The sequence below is a fragment of the Bubalus kerabau genome, chromosome 3, assembly GCF_029407905.1.
Source record: "Bubalus kerabau isolate K-KA32 ecotype Philippines breed swamp buffalo chromosome 3, PCC_UOA_SB_1v2, whole genome shotgun sequence".
NCBI lineage: Eukaryota > Metazoa > Chordata > Mammalia > Artiodactyla > Bovidae > Bubalus > Bubalus kerabau.
Window position 1 is genome coordinate 184,841,973 of NC_073626.1, and position 18,466 is coordinate 184,860,438.

An 18,466-nucleotide genomic window follows, 5' to 3' on the forward strand; every position below is an offset into this window, starting at 1 on the left:
TGGCTGCAGGAAGGTCCCCAACCACTGGGGACCAAGGTCTCACGTGGCACCCCAGCCCCCAGGGGTCCGAGACTCTTCTTAAGTCAGTGGCACTCAGCCATGTCAGCTGCTCTGAAGCCAGCGCACCTTCAAAGAGCACCAGGTGGTGCTCACTGCCCCCCGCCTTCGGCGTCTGCCTGCACCCCTAGAGCCTCGGCTTTCCCACCCACTGCCCATTGTGTCCACAGCCCCAGGACTCGCCCAGCCCATCCACATCGAGGCCTCCTCCTCCCACGTGACTGAAGGGCAAACCGTCGATCTGAACTGCGTGGTCCCCGGGCAGGCCCACGCCCAGGTCACATGGCACAAGCGCGGGGGCAGCCTGCCCGCCCGGCACCAGGTACGGGGGCCCTGGATGGCGAGGAATCCAGAATGGGCCAGGTCTGACCTGCGGTTACCTTCTGCCTCCCCGACCTTCTCCGTACAAACCCCGGCCTGCCTGGGGACCCTAGGGGATCAAATGCTTTCCTGCAAGGAGTTATCACCAGCCGGAGAGTCAAGAGACCTGGGTTCTTCTCCTGGCTCTGCTGCTGAATCATCTCCTGAGCCAGTTTTCCCCTCTACAAAGGGGATATGTTGGGCTTGTAGGTGTCTGTGAACCACCCTCCCCTCTCCAGCTGGAGCTCTGAGCTCCTGAGACCCAAGGGAGAACTCTTTACACACTGGCACAGCTGGGCTCGGGGGCTTGCCCTGCCCCAAGTGCTTTGGCATGACGGCCACCCCTCATCATTCCGACAGACCCACGGCTCCCGGCTACGGCTCCACCACGTCTCCCAGTCTGACTCTGGAGAATACGTATGTCGCGTGGTTGGCGGCTCAGGGTCCGAGCAGGAAGCCTCCTTCACCATCACTGTCCCACCCAGCGCGGGGTCCTCCTACCGTGAGTGAGGCAGACACCATGGGCCAGGGGAGGCGGGGAGACCCTGGAACCCACACAGCCCTGCCCAGCCCAGCCCTCTGCCCCCCAGGTCTTAGGAGCCCTGTGATCTCCATCGACCCACCCAGCAGCACCGTGCAGCAGGGCCAAGATGCCAGCTTCAAGTGCCTCGTCCATGACGGGGCAGCCCCCATCAGCCTTGAGTGGAAGACTCGGAACCAGGAGCTGGAGGGTGAGCTGGGCCGGGTGCAGGGGGGGCTAGAGATGGGTACGAATGCACGATGACAACCACTGGAGGCTGGGTGGAGGGGACCCTGGCACCAAACTCACCGTGTGACCCTTGGTAAAGCCCTTCTCCCTGGGGTCTGGATGTCCCAATGTGGATGAGGACAGGGCCGGACCCAGAAGTGTCTCCATCTTCATTGGTCATCTGTGACCTCGTGAGCTGGATACACCCAGACCAGAGGGGTTGGGGCATGGGGCGCTGGTGCGCCTCCTGGCAGCTCCCAGGCAGGAGGACACCCTCACTGACCGTACCCTCCCTGATGCCAGACAACGTCCGCATCAGCCCCAATGGCTCCATCATCACCATCGTGGGCGCCCGGCCCAGCAACCACGGTACCTACCGCTGCGTGGCTTCCAATGCCTACGGCGTGGCCCAGAGTGTCGTGAACCTCAGCGTGCATGGTGAGGGCCTTCGACCCCGCAGGCTCTGCCTTCCTATTTCCAGCCCCAATTCCCACCTCTGCCCCTCGCCTCTCTCTTGGGCATTCTCCTTCTCTGAGCCTCGGTCCCTACGTGGGTTCAGTGGGGAGACCAGTGCCCACTGGCAGCTGCCGACAAGGGGGCTGTGACAGGGCACGTGGCCAGCAGGGCCCCGCGTGTGTGTCAGCCATGCCGCTCCTCTGGACAGGGCCCCCTACGGTGTCCGTGCTCCCCGAGGGCCCTGTGCGGGTGAAGCTGGGAAAGGACGTCACCCTGGAGTGTGTCAGTTCCGGGGAGCCCCGCTCTTCTGCTCGCTGGACCCGGATCGGTGCCCCCACCCACTTGGAGCAGCGGGCGCATGGGCTCCTGGACAGCCACACAGTGCTGCAGGTGAGGCCAGGGAGGTCTCACCTCTGGACCTGAGGCCCAGTCAGAGCCCATCCTTGAGCAGATACTTGGAGGAGAGAGTGGTGGGTCACCAGATGGGTGATGAATTGGTGGAGAAGGGGAGGGTTAGGCGGATGATGGGTAGATTGGAAGACAGTCAGGAAGAAAGAAGGAAAGTGGAGAAAAGGGAAGGAGGAAAGAACGGATTGAAGGATAGGTGGTGGGGTGGGTCAGTGGATGGATAGATGGGTGGGTGGATGGATGGATGGGTGGGTGGATGGGTAGGTGGATGGATGAGTGGGTGGGTGGGTAGGTAGATGGGTGGATGAGTGGGTAGATGGATGGGAGGGTAGATGGGTGGATGGTATATGGATGGATGAACAGAGGGGTGGGGTGACTGGATGGGCAAGTAAATGCGTGGACTGGTGGGACGTCTTGAGTGTGAGCCCTCAAGTAACCAGTCAAATAGGAAAGCTAAAAACGGATGAACAAGTAGAGGAAAGAGTTTAAAACCAAGCCAAAAGCTAGGGGCTGCCGCCAAGGTACCCCCCTCAAAGCCCCCTAACCAAGACTCTTGCTTCTTCCAGATTTCATCAGCTAAACCGTCAGATGCGGGCACCTACGTCTGCCTAGCTCAGAATGCACTGGGCACGGCGCAGAAGCGAGTGGAAGTGATTGTAGACACGGGTGCCGTGGCCCCGGGGGCCCCCCAGGTCCAGGTGGAAGAAGTCGAGCTGACCGTGGAAGCCGGACACACAGCCACCCTGCGCTGCTCAGCCACAGGTGCGGACGGGCGCGGGCCCACGGGCAGGCGGGGGCACGGGCCCACGGGCGGGCGGGGGTGCGGGCCCACGAGGCGGGCGGAGCCGCGGGCCCAGAATTTAGACATCTTTGGAGACCCAAAGACGGTGTCATGCCCAGGGAGGGGGCAGTCACCCAGCGATGGCTCAGGGGCCCGCTTAGCGGCCCCCATGAAAAAGCAAGCTCGCCCAAGTCCTTTCCTGACCACGCCGCCCCCCAGCCAATCCTGGGGGACAGCGCAGACCAACCTCTGCCGCTCCACTCTGCAGGCAGCCCCAAGCCCACCATCCACTGGTCCAAGCTGCGTTCCCCGCTGCCCTGGCAGCACCGGCTGGAAGGCGACACGCTCATCATCCCGCGGGTGGCCCAGCAGGACTCGGGCCAGTACATCTGCAACGCCTCCAGCCCGGCCGGGCACGCAGAGGCCACCGTCGTCCTGCACGTAGAGAGTAAGGCCCTGGCCCACCCTCCCCAGGCTACCTTCTCTGCACCGCATGGAGGTCCAAGCGCCCCTCACCACCCCCAGCCAGGCTCCACGTCCGTCCCAGATGGAACCCCAGGAGCCCCATCTGGAGGGTCGCAGACCCCTCCAGACCCCGGGAGCCTGCCCTCCCCTAACACGCACATGCCCGCCTGGGACCTGGCCTGCCCTCATCCCCAGTCCTCGGGGCTCAGCATCCTTCGGCTTCGCCGGTCCCTTTGGCCAGTTGCTGGGGCCCAGCGCCAGCTGCCGCCCTGACCTCTGTGTCTCCCCCACCCCCACCCCCGACCCTAGGCCCGCCCTACGCCACCACCGTCCCGGAGCACGCCTCGGTGCGAGCCGGGGAGGCCGTGCAGCTGCAGTGTCTGGCTCACGGGACCCCCCCGCTGACCTTCCAGTGGAGCCGTGTGGGTGGCCACCTCCCAGCAAGGGCCACCTCCAGGAACGAGCTGCTGCTGTTCGAGGCCGCGGCCCCTGAGGACTCGGGCCGCTACCGCTGCCAGGTCACCAACAGGGTGGGCTTGGCTGAGGCCTTCGCCCAGGTGCTCGTCCAAGGTGAGCGGCTGCGGCTCAGGCTGGGCAGGACGGGGGGTCCATTTTTCCTCTAGGCACTCGTCTGAGCCCTTCACTTACCCCACAGCTGGCACCTCACTTGGGGCACAAAGCCCCCCCTTGATTACTCTAGCGGGAACTCCTGCCTTTTCCCTGTTCCCCAAGGCCCGAGGCAGGCCTGCCTCCTCCAGAAAGACCCGACTCACTGCTCTCGGCACCTGTAGCTCTCACCGCTGTGTCCCCCGCCCCGCTCCTGGACATTGACCTCACACTGCCGGAGGCTATGTTTACATAAGTACCCCAGCCTGCCTCACCTGCCAGACTGGACAATCAGGGCAGGGCCCGAGTCCGGACCTAGCAGCTCCGGGCTTGTCCACCCACAGCACCCAGAACGGGCCGTGTAAATGCCAGACGGTGACCACGAGGAGTGTGTGCTGGGGCAGCACCCCAGCTGCCCAGGCTCTCAGCAGGTTTCCAGGGAATCCAGCGTCTCCGTGGTCTCCTTGGGAGCCCCAGGCCAGAGTCAGCCCGGGTCCTGGGTTCAATGCCCCAGCTCCATTGCCTGATGGCTGTGCGACCTTGGCCAAGTCAGTGGACCTCAAGCTTCATTGTTTTCATCCTGTCAGGTAGAGAGGACGAGGCTAGCACACAGGCTGACTTAGAAAGATACACGTATGTAGAGCCTGGAGCAGGTAGTGGGCGCTTGGTAAATGGTGGTAATATGCATTTGACCCACTCACCTACCCGGACAGGTAGGTGCCTTCACCTGGGATCTTCCTATTTTCTGTAAATTCTTATTCACTTATTGATTGATTGATTGATTTTTGGCTGTGCTGGGTCTTCACTGCTTTGCAGGGGCCTCTCAAGTTGCAGAAGTGGGGGCTGCTGTCTCGTGCTGCAGTGACTTCTCTTGTTGCGGAACACAGGCCCTGGGCACAGGGGCTTAGTAGCTGTGGTCTGCGGGCTGAGCAGTTGCAGCTCCTGGGCTCCAGAGCACAGGCTTCGGTAGTCGTGGTGCCCGGGCTTAGTTGCTCAGTGGCAAGGAGCATCTTCTTAGATCAGGGATCAAATCCATTTTCCCCTGCACTGGCAGGCAGATTCCTATCCCCTGCACCACCAGGGAAGCCCCCTCCTGTTTTAGACTAGGGTCAAAATAGCTTTTGCTGTCCTTCCTTCAAATGTCCGAGTCTTTCCAAGACCGAACCCTCCCGAAGTCCAGGAGCCTGTGAAAGCACAGTCCAGCACTGCACAGACTTTTTTTCTTTCATACGCATTTATTTGGCTGCGTTGGGTCTTAACTGCAGCACACAGGACCTTTCGTTGCAGCGTGCGGTCGTCTCTCTAGTCGTGACCCAGGCTCTGCAGGTGTGGCTTGCAGGCTTAGTTGTCCTACGGCACGTGGAACCTCAGTTCCCTGACCAGGGGTTGAACCTGCGTCCCTTGCCTTGGGAGGTGGTTTCTTCATTACTGGACCACCAGGGAAGTCCCCACAGACCCTTATATGTGTTGATTAAATAACTAAACAAGTGAGCAGGTGAATGAATCTGCCAGTAAAGGGTCTTTTTACCCTGGTCAGAGAGGCAAATGGGAGAAGTAAGTCCTTTGAATGTTAGGATGGGGGTTCCCGGGTCCTGGCACAGCATCGGAGATATCACACACACACACACACACACACACACACACTCTCACAAGCTCGTACCTGTCCCCGCAGGCCCCTCTGGCTCTCTCCCTGCCACGCCCGCACCAGCAGGATCTGCACCCACAGTCCAGGTCACGCCTCAGCTGGAGACCAAGAGCATAGGGGCCAGCGTGGAGTTCCACTGTGTCGTGCCCAGCGACCCAGGCACCCAGCTCCGCTGGGTCAAGGAGGGGGGTCCGCTGCCTCCCGGCCACAGCGTGCATGATGGGGTGCTCCGGTGAGTGGGGTGCGGCGCCCCCACCCCAGGCACACAGTGGGGCTGTTGGAATCCCTGCCCTACAGGGAGGGCTGAGCATGCAACGATGGCCTTGAGAAGTCACTCCCTGAGCCTCAGGGCTGTCTGTCATGCAGTGGGTTACGCGAGACCCCAGAGCACTTAACACAGCGCTCAGCACAGGGAAGGGCTGCAGTCCTCAGTGGCCCATGTCTGTCTTGTTGTTAAAGGCAAGTTGAACAGGCTCTGGGGCCAGTTACATACACGTGGCCCAGATTGCAGCTCTGCTGCCTGATAACTGTGTGACCCTGAGCTCTAGACCAGAAGGTCTTGGTGTGAAATGGGTGTGGTGACATTCACCCTCCCTGCTCGTCTCCCAAGGTTCTGGGGAGACTAGAAATTTACATCCTGTGCTGATCTCTGACAGCTTTTAACTCCTACACAGTTGCCAAATATTCTCAGCAGTTGTTTTTATTCATTGATGTCTTATTTGCTTCTTCACAGAATCCAGAACTTGGACCAGAATTGCCAAGGAACCTATGTGTGCCAGGCCCAGGGACCATGGGGACAGGCCCAGGCCAGTGCCCAGCTGGTTGTCCAAGGTAGGAGGGTGGCTTCAGGCTTCTACTAAGAGCAGGGGACAGAGATGAAAGGCTTAGGGACCATATTCCCCAAGAAACCCCTTGAGTGAGTGATAGTCACTCTGATTTCCAACTCTTTGCAACCGCATGGACTGTAGCCACCAGGCTCCTTTGTTAATAGAATTTTCAGGCAAGAATACTGGAGTGGGTTGCCATTTCCTTCTCCAAAGAAACCCCTTGAATGTGTACAAATAAAGAGAATTATTTGATTGTATCTTGCTTACATCTGGGCTCCCCTGGTGGCTCAGCTGATAAAGAGTCCACCTGCAATGTGGGAGACCTGGGTTCGATTCCTGGGTTGGGAAGATTCCCTGGAGAAGAGAAAGGCGACCCACTCCAGTATTCTGGCCCGGAGAATCCCATGGACTGTATAGTCCAGGGGGTCACAAAGAGTCGGACACGACGGAACAACTTTCACTAGCAGAGAGTAAGGGAGCTTATGAATCTTGCAAAGGAGGGCGGGGAGAAGGAAGATGCGTGGAGTTTGTGGGTGCTTAGACAAACCAGTGAAAATGACGGCGGATGCACCCGTGAGGAAGTGAATGAACGAAAGAGCTAACAAGTGCGTGTGCTGAGAAGTGGGCACAGGAAAAGGCAAGCGAAATGATGGCGGCCTCGGCTGCAGTGTCCACCTGTCCGGGGTTGTCTGCGGCCTCCCCGAGCCCGGGCCTCAGCCGGCTGGCCTCACCCCATCTACCACCATCCTCCCCAGCTCTGCCATCCGTACTCATCAACATCCGGACCTCCGTGCAGTCCGTGGTGGTTGGCCACGCCGTAGAGTTCGAGTGCCTGGCCCTGGGGGACCCCAAGCCCCAGGTGACGTGGAGCAAAGTGGGCGGGCGCCTGCGGCCGGGTATCGTGCAGAGCGGAGGCATCGTCAGGATCGCCCGCGTGGAGTTGGCCGACGCAGGGCAGTACCGCTGCACCGCCACCAACGCCGCGGGCACCACTCAGTCCCACGTGCTGCTGCTCGTGCAAGGTGAGGGCCGGGGGGGCTGGGCGTGCTCGGCCGCCTCCTGCCCACCCTGCCCTCCTCCTTCTTCCCACTCGTGCGGGGAGTTTCAGCTCAGTGTGTTTAGGGAGCGGGTTTCCTAACAAGCAGGGCTTCCCTGGTAGCTCAGTTGGTAAAGAATCCCCCTGCAATGCAGGAGACCCCGGTTTGATTCCTGGGTTGGGAAGATCCCCTGGAGATGGGATAGGCTACCCACTCCAGTGTTCTGGCCTGGAGAATTCCATGGACTGTATGGTCCATGGGGTCACAAACAGCTGGACACGACCAAGCCACTTTCACTTTCACTTTTCCTAACAAGCAGGTGCAGCAGGGGATAGACGTGAGTGGTCCTCTGGGGCAGCTGGAACTCGCAGGGAAACCTGTGCCACGGGGCATCAGGAGAAAATCAGATGCGTAGTCCTCACCTGAAGGACTGCCTGCTCTGTGAGGAGGGCCTGTAGCCCACACTGATGGCAGGGACAACACAGACACAAAGCAGATATACGAGGCAGTAAAACTTGAGGCTTCCCTGGTGGCCCCGCGGTTAAGACTTCATGCTTCCACTACCAGGCGTGAGGGTTCAGTCCACTGGTCAGGGAACTGAGATCTCACATGCCACGTGGCATGGCAAAAAAGATTAAAGATTTTTAAATTAAAACAAAGAACTGAAACACGGGCATAGATGATACCAGGCAGTTATAATCTGTGTGTTCTTCAAAAGCTATTCCTTTTCACCCCAGGCCCTCTGACTCGCCCCCAAACTCACCCCGCTGCCATAGTACCCCCTTTTCAGGTCCCCCGAGGGCTGCACAATGTTCCAGCCCGGTGGGTTTTCGAGGCTCAGTCTGTGGACTCAGCTGGACATGTCCCCGAGCCCTGGCTCTGCCAGGTTCCATCATTGCAACCAGGAGTGAACGGCTCCTTTGCCTCCAAGCCACAGCTCCCTCATCTGTGAAACGGGGAGACAGTGCCTCCCTCCCAGGGAGGGCGTGAGGATTAAACGAGTCAGGCAGTGGCCGCCATCAGGCTGACGGCCTGCGTCCCCCTCCTTCCTCTCAGCCTTGCCCCAGATCTCAACGCCCCCTGAGGTCCGCGTGCCCGCGGGTTCTACAGCTGTCTTCCCTTGCATGGTCTCTGGCTACCCCTCTCCTGAAATCACCTGGAGCAAGGTAACTGCTGGGCAGGGGGCCGGCAGGTGTGCCTGAATGGCTGGAACCAGGTCTTCTGTGTGTCACTGTCCCCAGGACCCTCAGGCTTGGCACAGAGTCTGCGCTCCGGGTCTGAGGGTGGGGGCCCCAGACTGGGGGTGAGGGGCAGGCCCCACGGAGGTGCCGGCCACGGCCAGGGTCACAGTGCTGGTGTGTCTGCAGCTGGACGGGAACCTGCCGCCCGACAGCCGTCTAGAGAACCACATGCTGCTGCTGCCCTCGGTCCAGCCCCAGGATGCGGGCACGTACGTCTGCACCGCCACCAACCGCCAGGGCAAGGTCAAGGCCTTCGCCCAGTTGCAGGTGCCAGGTGAGACCACACACCCCCCCACCCCTGCCGGGGGAGCGGCCGCACCCTGCCCCCGCCCCGGGGAGTGTTGTCTGGAACTGTGCTTTCTGCCCACAGAGCGTGTGGTGCCCTACTTCACGCAGACCCCCTACTCCTTCCTGCCGCTGCCCACCATCAAGGACGCCTACAGGAAGTTTGAGATCAAGATCACCTTCCGGCCAGACTCCGCGGATGGTGAGCCGCGGGAGCGGAGCTGATGCTGGGGATCTCCGCGGTCCCTGCCAGCGTGGCAGCAGCCCTGGCAGCCGCTGGTCCTCGGACCCCCCTGTCCCGGGGCCCCCAGACCTGCCGGGCTCCCCTGCTCTGGCTCTCTCCTCCGCCTTACTTCTCCATCCACTCCTCTGAGATGCCTGTTCCCAAGCCTCCTGCCTCCAAGTCTGCCACAATGCGGCCGCCCCACCCTCCTGCCCCGCCTCCGCTCCCTCGTCCCTCCTCCCCCCTCACCCTTTCCTCCCCTCTCTCTCTCTCTCTCTCTCATCTGTCTCCTCCCTCCTCTTATGGGTCTCTGACTTGCACTGTCCAGGCCTTCTTCTCTACTCCGGTGAGTCTCTCTGCCTCCCGCTCCTTCTTCAGATTGACCCTCCCTCATAAGTGGAGCAAGTTCAGCTTCTTTCTAGGGACTCTCAGCAAGGCCCTTCTATCTGAGGTCCTGTCCTGAGAGTGAGACGCCCTGGCTGCGTGGGATGTGCCCGAGGGAGGGGCGGGCTCCCCAGCTTGGGGCGGGGGCGGTGGGGTGGGGGCGTGGACGGGGAGGCCCTCACACAGCCGTGCCCGCCAGGGATGCTGCTATACAACGGGCAGAAGCAGATCCCAGGGAGCCCTGCCAACCTGGCCAACAGGCAGCCTGACTTCATCTCCTTCGGCCTCGTGGGCGGGAGGCCCGAGTTCCGGTGAGAACCCTCACCCTCCCAGTTTATGGGGGAGGGGGCGCTGGGGGACTAGACTGCAGGAATTCCGATCAGGGGCAGGAAGAAGATGTGGCTGTTATCCTCGATGACCTCCGTTCTGCTGGGGTCAGCACAGCCCACCGGCCGGTGGTGGAGGAACCAGCCTCTGACATGCACAAAACTGCAGCTTGAACACTCAGTGATGCTGAGAGCGACCTTCCAGGGCAAGGCTGCTGGCCAGAACTCCTTCATTCATTCATTCATTCATTCAGCAGTCATTTCTGAATGTGTGCCAGGCACCGATAGAGAGATAAACACAACGGATCAAATTCTGGCCCTTGTGGGAATGTAATGTCCTGGTTGGGGGACACCAGCCGCAAACTAGGAAGGAAAGAAAACGTGATCGCAGAGAGGGTCCTCAGACGAGCAGTGAGGCCACGTGCTAGGCTGCAGGGGCCTGGAGCCAGGCACACTTGGAGCCCCTGGGGCGGCTCTGGACAAGCTCCCAGGGAACAGGTGTAAGGGGGAGAAGGCTTGGGGAGGGTCAGGGGCGGGGTGGGCAGGGAGGCGGTCAATGGCGTCGACCCCTTTGCCGGCCTGGGGCCCTCCCTACAGACCCCACATTCTCTCTCTCCTGCCCTGCCCCCCTACCCCTGCCCCGCGGAGCAGGTTTGACGCAGGCTCAGGCATGGCTACCATCCGCCACCCCACGCCGCTGGCCCTGGGCCAGTTCCACACCGTGACCCTGCTGCGGAGCCTCACCCAGGGCTCCCTGATCGTGGGCAGCCTGGCGCCGGTCAACGGCACCTCTCAGGTGAGACCCAGCTCCATCCCCCCAGGCCCACCCCTCCCCAACCTCCACCCAGCCCGGCTGCCATTCCCCATGTCCCCTCTGCCCAGGGCAAGTTCCAGGGCTTGGACCTGAATGAGGAGCTCTACCTGGGCGGCTATCCCGACTACGGCGCCATCCCCAAGGCGGGGCTGAGCAGCGGCTTCATAGGTGAGCCCCCCTGCCCCCCACCTGCAGCCCTGGCCAGACCTCCCCCCGGGCTGGCCGAGCCCGTGGTCACCCAGGAGGATGTGGTCACCCAGGCCTCCGGGCACCCCCACCTTGGCTCATCCTGTCCACCCGCCCCACCCCCAGGCTGTGTCCGAGAGCTGCGCATCCAAGGCGAGGAGATCGTCTTCCACGACCTCAACCTCACGGCACATGGCATCTCCCACTGCCCCACCTGCCGGGACCGGCCCTGCCAGGTGACCCTCCAGGCCGCACCCTCCTCCTGGCTGCCCCCAGCCACTGCCCTCGGCCGTGACGGAACCCCCCTCCCCAACTCCGTGGGAAGCAGGGGAAGGCCAGGGTGTCCTTAGCCTGACTTTTGGGGGTTGCCTCGCAGAACGGGGGCCAGTGCCAGGACTCGGAGAGCAGCAGCTATGTGTGTGTGTGCCCGGCTGGCTTCACCGGGAGCCGCTGTGAGCACTCACAGGCCCTGCACTGCCACCCAGGTGGGTACCCACCCGCCCCGTCCGTGGCTGCCACACCAGCCTATTCCCTCTGCCCGTCACTGCGTCTGCATACCCACCCTCAACCACCCCCTGCCTCCCCAGCGGTTGAGTACTCACCATGCTCGTGGGTCCTCCCCCAAGTACTTAGACCTTCCTGGCTTCTGACTTCCATCACCGCTTACACCAATTCCCCTCCACCTCACATCTCTGCCACCCAAGGCCTCACCCCGCTTGCTGCACCCAGGCACGGCCCCTGGCCCCCATCACTGCTCCTGGGTATCTACCACCTGTTACCAGGGCACTCATCCCACCCCCCACCTCCCAGGGACTCCTCACCCCCACACCGTAGTGCAGGCGGGTGCAGTCTTCCAGGAACAACACCCGGAGTCACGGGCTCACTCCGCCTTGCTATCCCCCTGGCCTAAGTCCCTTCCCCCTCCCGGGTGCAGTCTTCCAGGAACAACACCCGGAGTCACGGGCTCACTCCGCCTTGCTATCCCCCTGGCCTAAGTCCCTTCCCCCTCCCCCGTCTCCCCATGCAGCCCTCCCGGGCTGGCTGGGCTAACCAGCTGAGGCCCCGGCTTCAGTAGGTAGAACCCTGGCATCAGGACCCCTCTCTCTCTCCCTGGACACCTCCATATCCCTCCCACCTCACTGCCCACTGTGTCCCCCACCCCCAGAGGCCTGTGGACCCGACGCCACGTGTGTGAACCGGCCCGACGGCCACGGCTACACCTGCCGCTGCCACCTGGGCCGCTCGGGGATGAGGTGTGAGGAAGGTAAGCAGAGCGGGGGCCTGAGACCCCGGGGATCCCAGGGAGGACAGGGGGAGCTGGGCAGGGCACCCTGAGGCCCTGACGGATCCTGTGGATGATGCAATTATTCCGGAGCCTGAATTCCTTAAGCAAGGGCCCCAGAGAGGAACCCGATCTGATGGGAGACCAGCCTGCTCTGCAGCACCAGGGGGCAGGGAGTCTCAAGGCCGCTGCTGCAGCCACTGCCCAGCGGGTCCCCAGCCTCTGGGACTGGACAGTGGGGGTGAGCAGGGGTCCCGGAGGAAGGCTACCTGCTCGGAGCCCCCCAGGACCCCGGGGTTCCCACTGCCCCAGCTGAGCTGTGGCTGCCGCAGGTGTGACCGTGACCACCCCCTCCCTGTCGGGCACGGACTCCTACCTGGCACTGCCTGCTCTCACCAACACACACCACGAGCTGCGCCTGGACGTGGAGTTCAAGCCGCTGGCGCCCGATGGGGTGCTGCTGTTCAGTGGAGGGAAGAGTGGGCCGGTGGAGGACTTTGTGTCCCTGGCGATGGTCGGCGGCCACCTGGAGTTCCGATACGAGCTGGGCTCAGGTGAGTATGGATACCAAACACAGACGGGCCATGGGCACCGGGCTCTGTGCCCCACTACGCAGGCCCTCTGGGGCCCCAAGAGGCAGGAGGAATAAATTCTGAAGTCAGACCAACAGGAGACCCCTGTTCTTTGCGTCCTTCTCTCCGTCTGACTCGATTCGAGTCCCTAGACCTCTTTGGGGGTTCCTCAGGAGGCACAGAGAGGCTGAAGGAGGTTCTGTGTCTGCTCAAATTCCCGCAGGGGGGTGGGCCAGGGCAGGGGGGCCCATCCACGTGCCAACACTGCCCGGCGTCCTCCCCAGGCCTGGCTGTCCTGCGGAGCGCCGAGCCGCTGGCCCTGGGCCGCTGGCACCACGTGTCTGCAGAGCGTCTCAACAAGGATGGCAGCCTGCGGGTGAATGGCGGGCGGCCCGTGCTGCGCTCCTCACCTGGCAAGAGCCAGGGCCTCAACCTGCACACCCTGCTCTACCTGGGCGGCGTGGAGCCAGCCGTGCAGCTGCCCCCGGCCACCAACGTGAGCGCCCACTTCCACGGCTGTGTGGGTGAGGTGAGCAGACTTCCCGACCACCAACAGGGAAGGCGGGGTGGTCTCGCTTCTTCTGCAGTCAGCCCCGGGTGCTGGGGACTGGACACTTCCCCCTCCGAGCCTCAGTTTCCTCTTCTGTGAAATGGGATGATTGCACCTGCTTTCAAAGGTCATCCCAAGGCGGGACCACTGTGATGGGTGTTTCCCGGGCGCACAGCAGGCCCTGGACTCTGTTCCTCCTTCCCTGATGGCTCAGCTGGTAAAGAATCCGCCCGCAATGTGGGAGACCTGGGTTCGATCCCTGCATTGGGAAGATCCCCTGGAGAAGGGAAAGGCTACCCACTCCAGTATTCTTGGGCTTCCCTGGTGGCTCAGCTGGTAAAGAGTCTGCCTGCAATGCAGGAGACCCGGGTTCGATCCCTGGGTTGGGACGATCCCCTGGAGATGGGAAAGGCTACCCACTCCAGTATTTTGGCCTGGAGAATTCCATGGACTGTATAGTCCATGGGGTCACAAACATTCGGACACACGATTGAGCGACTTTCACACTTTGCCTGCTCTAGTCTCCCACCTCACTGCTCAAGTTGGAGCCTGGGGTCCCCTGATCCCCTCCATCTGCTGGCACACCCGTGCCTCTGCCCGCTGCGTTCTTCAGGTCCCTCCGTGTGCCTGTGCCCACAGGTGTCAGTGAACGGAAAGCGGCTGGACCTCACCTACAGCTTCCTGGGCAGCCGGGGCGTCGGGCAGTGCTATGACAGCTCGCCGTGTGAGCGCCAGCCCTGTCGCCACGGCGCCACATGCATGCCCGCGGGCGAGTACGAGTTCCAGTGTCTGTGTCGAGACGGCTTCAAAGGTGGGGGAGCCCCCGGGCTGGGAGAGAGGGGGCACGGGGTGAGCAGCGCCCGCTCCGGCCCCTGCCCACTCAGCTTTGCCCCGACCCACAGGAGACCTCTGTGAGCACGAGGAGAACCCTTGCCAGCTCCACGAGCCCTGTCTACACGGGGGCACCTGCCAGGGCACCCGCTGCCTGTGTCCCCCCGGCTTTTCAGGCCCACGCTGCCAACACAGTAAGCACCCCGACTTGTCTCCGCCTTCCCCCTCGGGGCTCCAGGGGCTGGAGACAGCCCACTGACCAGAGTCTGCCCTCCCACAGGCTCCGGACACGGCCTGGTGGGGCCCGACTGGCATCTTGAAGGCAGCGGGGGCAACGGTATGTACCGGGCATAAACAGCCAGAGGAGCTGAGCAGACTTGTCCTTCCCAGACTCTGGGTCTCTCAGCTCCTCTTCCAGTGACCCACTGCCCTCACTGCTCCATCCTGGCCTCTAAATAAAACTGGTGCAGATGAGAGGCTCCCTGGGCAGAGACAGCATAAGGAGAGACGAGCAGGTGAGGGGCTCCCTGGGCAGAGACAGCATAAGGAGAGACGAGCCGCCTAGCGCCGGGTCTGCCCTGTGCGTGCAGGCTGGGTGACCGCGCACTCCTCTCACTTCTGTTCTCTGCTCTGTATTCACGCATAAAGCAACAAAGGCGTACATGTACCCATACCTGCCCGGGAGCAGTAAACATCCGATGAATAAGGCAGGACCTCATTCTCGAGCATTCCACAGTTTGTTTAAAAGCAATGATGATGATTTTACTACCATGTGTAACATGAAGGGCTGGTAGGAGCCTGCGGTATAGCGCGGGGGCCTCAGCTCGGTGCTCTGGGAAGACCTAGATGGGTGGGATGGTGGGGGAGGGGCGGTCCAAAAGGGAAGGATGTAAGTATACATATAGCCAATTCACTTCGCTGTACAGCAGAAGCTAACCTAACATTGTAAAGCAGTTACACTCCAATTTAAAAATGTATTTATTGAACATCATTTACGGGGCTTGTGCTACCTGATTTCTAGATACATATCTTACTTATCACTAATACAATAGGAGAGGTGGTGGTCTAGTGGGTAAGGGCCTGGATTCAAATCCTGGCCCTGCCACTTCCTGCCTGTGTGACTTGGGTGAGTCACTTAACCTCTCTGTACCTCAGTTTCCTCATGTATTAAATAGAAAGAAGCAACATCCTTCCACAAAACTTTGGAAAAAATTTAGTGTGAGAATAAAATTCTTTACTGTATTTAAAACGCTTCAAACAATGCCTGGCCCACAGCGGACACAGAATATTGTCATGTCGTTCAGTCCCTAAGTCCTGTTCGACTCCTTGTGACCCCATGAACTGCAGCACGCCAGGCTTCCCTGCCCTTCATCATCTCCCGGAGCTTGCTCAAACTCATGTCCATTGAGACAGTGATGCAATCCAACCATATCATCTTCTGCTGCCCGCTTCTCCTACAACCCTCAATCTTTCCCAGCATCAGGGTTGTTTCCAGTGAGTCAGCTCCTTGCACCAGGTGGCCCAAGAATTGGAGCTTAAAACTTCAGCACCCATCCCTCCAATGAATATTCAGGGTTGATTTCCTTTAAGATTGATTAATTTGACCTCCTTGCTATCCAAGGGACTCTCAAGAGTATGAAAAAATGCAGAATATTAGCTTTTGTGAATTGTAGCAAAGACATAGGGTTGTGACAAGGATCCAGTTAAAAATTATGTTTGTAGCTGGATGATGTGAAACTTCCTGCCCTGTAACTGGCACAGAGTAGGTGCTCAGTAACTGTTAGCTGCTCCCTTCATCAGCTGGTGGGGGCCACTGATGTGTCCCCTACCCTGGTAGCTGCCAGGCCCCAGGGGCCAGCGCTGGTACGGAATGGCTTTGAGCAGGTAGGGTTGGGAATGTTATAGCCACACACACAGGGTGAGTGATGCAGCCTTAAGATCTGGGCTGCCATCCAGCTTCACACTTCCTGGGCAAGTCCCTCACCCCTGAGCCTGTCTCCCCGTCTGTAAGATGGAGGGAACTCAAGGGTTCAGAACTGTTTACGTGCTACTGACCTGGGTGACCAGCTGTCCCAGTCTGCTCAGGACTGAGAGACTTCTGGGAATGAGGGACTTGCAGAGCTAAAACAGGACAGGGGACTTCCCTGGCAGTCCAGTGGCTAAGAATCCTCCTTGCAATTCAGGGAACGTGGGTTCAATCCCTGGTCGGGGAACTAGAATCCCACATGCCTTGGAGCAGCTATGCCCACACGCTGCAGCTACCGAGCCTGTGCGCTCTAGAGCCTGAGGGCCACAGGGAAGACCCGTCACAGTCAAAAAAAAAAAGAACCAGAACAGGAACCGGCAAATAGGGATGGGTGATCACCCTACCTGTTGACCACACAGAATGAATGAAGCACGTAGGATTTCAAATGAATTTCAATTGTCCTGAAACAAGGTTATCAAAGGGCTTCCCAGGTGGCTCAGGTGGTAAAGGATCCACCCGCAGTGCAGAAGACCCAGGTTCGATCCCTGGGTTGGGAAGATCCCCTGGAGAAGGGCATGGCAACCCACTCCAGTATTCGCCTAGAGAATCCCATGGACAGAGGAGCCTGGTGGGCTACAGTCTATGAGATTGCGAAGAGTTGGATATGACTGAGTGACTCCCCCTTTCACTTTCATCAGAACATTCACATTTTTGCTTCTTTATTAACCATTAAATACAGGATTCAGGGTTGTTAGTCTCAACAGCTACCACAGCTGCGATAAGCATAAACAATGTTCTAAGTGCTTGTAACTACCCCCCGGGGCTGAGGAAATCTCTCGCTGGCGACCGAGTCACCTTCAGTGCATCTCCTACCTGCGTAATTGAAGCAGCGGCTAACCTTCAGGGAGAAGTGAGCAAGGCCAGAACTGAAATGTTTTCCCAGCCAAGTTCAGAGCCCCCTGAATTCTGCCTGCAGCCCCCTTGGTCCCCAGGGACCACAGGTTCAGAGCCCCTTAGGAGCGGTACAGGTCGGGGTGGAGATGGAGGTCAGGGGCACCCGTGCGGGATGGATGCTCCATGGGGGTAGGGGGCGCTCCCAGCATTGCCCCCACTGCCCCTCCACAGATGCCCCCGGGCAGTATGGAGCCTACTTCTATGACAACGGCTTCCTCGCTCTCCCGGGCCGCGTCTTCTCCAGGAGGTAAGACCAGTGTTGGGAAGGTCTGTGGGCCCGGGGTGGGACTTCTGCCCCCTCACCCTCTTTCTCCACCGCAGCCTCCCCGAGGTTCCTGAGACCATCGAGCTGGAGGTTCGGACCAGCACAGCCAGCGGCCTCCTGGTCTGGCAGGGCGAGGTGAGTGTGGGGCATCCAGCCTGGGGTCTCAGGCTCCCCAGCCTCTTGGTGGCCGGGGAAGAGAGAAAGGGGGTGGCCACAGCCGCTGGGGCCACAGAGACGCTGTGTTTCCCTGGCAGGAGACGGGACAGTCCGGCCGAGGCAAGGACTTCATCAGTCTTGGGCTTCAGGACGGGCACCTCGTCTTCAGGTGGGTCCTGGCCCCTTCTCTCCCTTCCCTCACCCCCCTTATCCTTCATTGGCTTTCCCTCCGGTCCCATCCCCAGCCGCATCCCCCCCTCCCCCACTCCAGTCCTACCCCCTGCTCACACCCTCTGGGGCCTGTGTGCCTGCAGCTACCAGCTGGGCAGCGGGGAGGCCCGCCTGGTCTCCGAAGACCCCATTAATGACGGCGAGTGGCATCGTGTGACGGCGCTGCGGTAAGGGAACCCCCCCGCCCGGGCACTGGGGTGAGGGGCCAGAGTTCCCCCATCACATGGAGGGGGCAGGCATTGAGCTCTGGGGAGACAGAATTTGAGGGCGGGGTCAGCGGGGCAATCACCACCCAGAGCACAGATTTCCAGGACAGCGGGCGGGGATGGGCACACGAGCACCCCAGGGGGTGGGGGAAACCCGGGTGGGGTGCTCAGAAGCTGTGTGTGTGGCGCCAGATCTCTCACCCAGCTGGGGGTTGGGGGACAGGAAAAAGCTTGGGAAGCAGGGGGCGGACCTCTCTGTCATAAAGGGAGGGGACCCTCACGGGGCTGGGGAGGACAGGGAATAGGGAGAATAGCGGGTGAGGGCTGGACTCCTGTTCCGATGCAGAGAGGGCCAGAGAGGCTCCATCCAGGTGGACGGAGAGGAGCTGGTGAGCGGCCAGTCCCCAGGCCCGAACGTGGCGGTCAACACCAAGGGCAGCATCTACGTTGGTAAGTCCTGAAGGCCGGCCTCAGGGCGGGCTGGGGCCCTGCTCCTCCGGGTGCTGAGGGGGGACTGGGGGCCCCTGCACCCCCCAGCAGAGCTGGAGCGCCCCCTCCCGGGGCTCCTGGAGCTGATGGGCCCGCCCTCTCCCCCAACCCCGCA

At 60.8% G+C, this 18,466-nt stretch overlaps 1 protein-coding gene across 6 annotated transcripts in view; it reads left to right on the forward strand.

The window, feature by feature from the left end:
• HSPG2 (heparan sulfate proteoglycan 2) overlaps window positions 1-18,466 on the forward strand; it is a 108,384-nt gene that overhangs the window by 88,629 nt on the left and 1,289 nt on the right. For 4 of the 6 annotated variants that reach the window (XM_055574218.1, XM_055574220.1, XM_055574221.1 and 1 more), the window contains 30 exons: window positions 228-379; window positions 778-919; window positions 1,008-1,148; window positions 1,469-1,603; window positions 1,830-2,011; window positions 2,596-2,791; window positions 3,079-3,258; window positions 3,585-3,845; window positions 5,554-5,758; window positions 6,260-6,357; window positions 7,109-7,375; window positions 8,447-8,556; window positions 8,758-8,905; window positions 9,002-9,118; window positions 9,723-9,834; window positions 10,501-10,645; window positions 10,732-10,831; window positions 10,976-11,085; window positions 11,226-11,334; window positions 12,015-12,113; window positions 12,464-12,685; window positions 12,988-13,232; window positions 13,893-14,064; window positions 14,156-14,278; window positions 14,365-14,421; window positions 17,176-17,251; window positions 17,326-17,404; window positions 17,524-17,594; window positions 17,740-17,823; window positions 18,209-18,312. In XM_055574218.1, coding sequence (XP_055430193.1) covers window positions 228-379; window positions 778-919; window positions 1,008-1,148; window positions 1,469-1,603; window positions 1,830-2,011; window positions 2,596-2,791; window positions 3,079-3,258; window positions 3,585-3,845; window positions 5,554-5,758; window positions 6,260-6,357; window positions 7,109-7,375; window positions 8,447-8,556; window positions 8,758-8,905; window positions 9,002-9,118; window positions 9,723-9,834; window positions 10,501-10,645; window positions 10,732-10,831; window positions 10,976-11,085; window positions 11,226-11,334; window positions 12,015-12,113; window positions 12,464-12,685; window positions 12,988-13,232; window positions 13,893-14,064; window positions 14,156-14,278; window positions 14,365-14,421; window positions 17,176-17,251; window positions 17,326-17,404; window positions 17,524-17,594; window positions 17,740-17,823; window positions 18,209-18,312 — 4,242 coding nt within the window. The remainder of the gene's footprint in view (window positions 1-227; window positions 380-777; window positions 920-1,007; window positions 1,149-1,468; window positions 1,604-1,829; window positions 2,012-2,595; window positions 2,792-3,078; window positions 3,259-3,584; window positions 3,846-5,553; window positions 5,759-6,259; window positions 6,358-7,108; window positions 7,376-8,446; window positions 8,557-8,757; window positions 8,906-9,001; window positions 9,119-9,722; window positions 9,835-10,500; window positions 10,646-10,731; window positions 10,832-10,975; window positions 11,086-11,225; window positions 11,335-12,014; window positions 12,114-12,463; window positions 12,686-12,987; window positions 13,233-13,892; window positions 14,065-14,155; window positions 14,279-14,364; window positions 14,422-17,175; window positions 17,252-17,325; window positions 17,405-17,523; window positions 17,595-17,739; window positions 17,824-18,208; window positions 18,313-18,466) is intronic. The other 2 variants (XM_055574219.1, XM_055574223.1) reach the window with 1 other exon arrangement.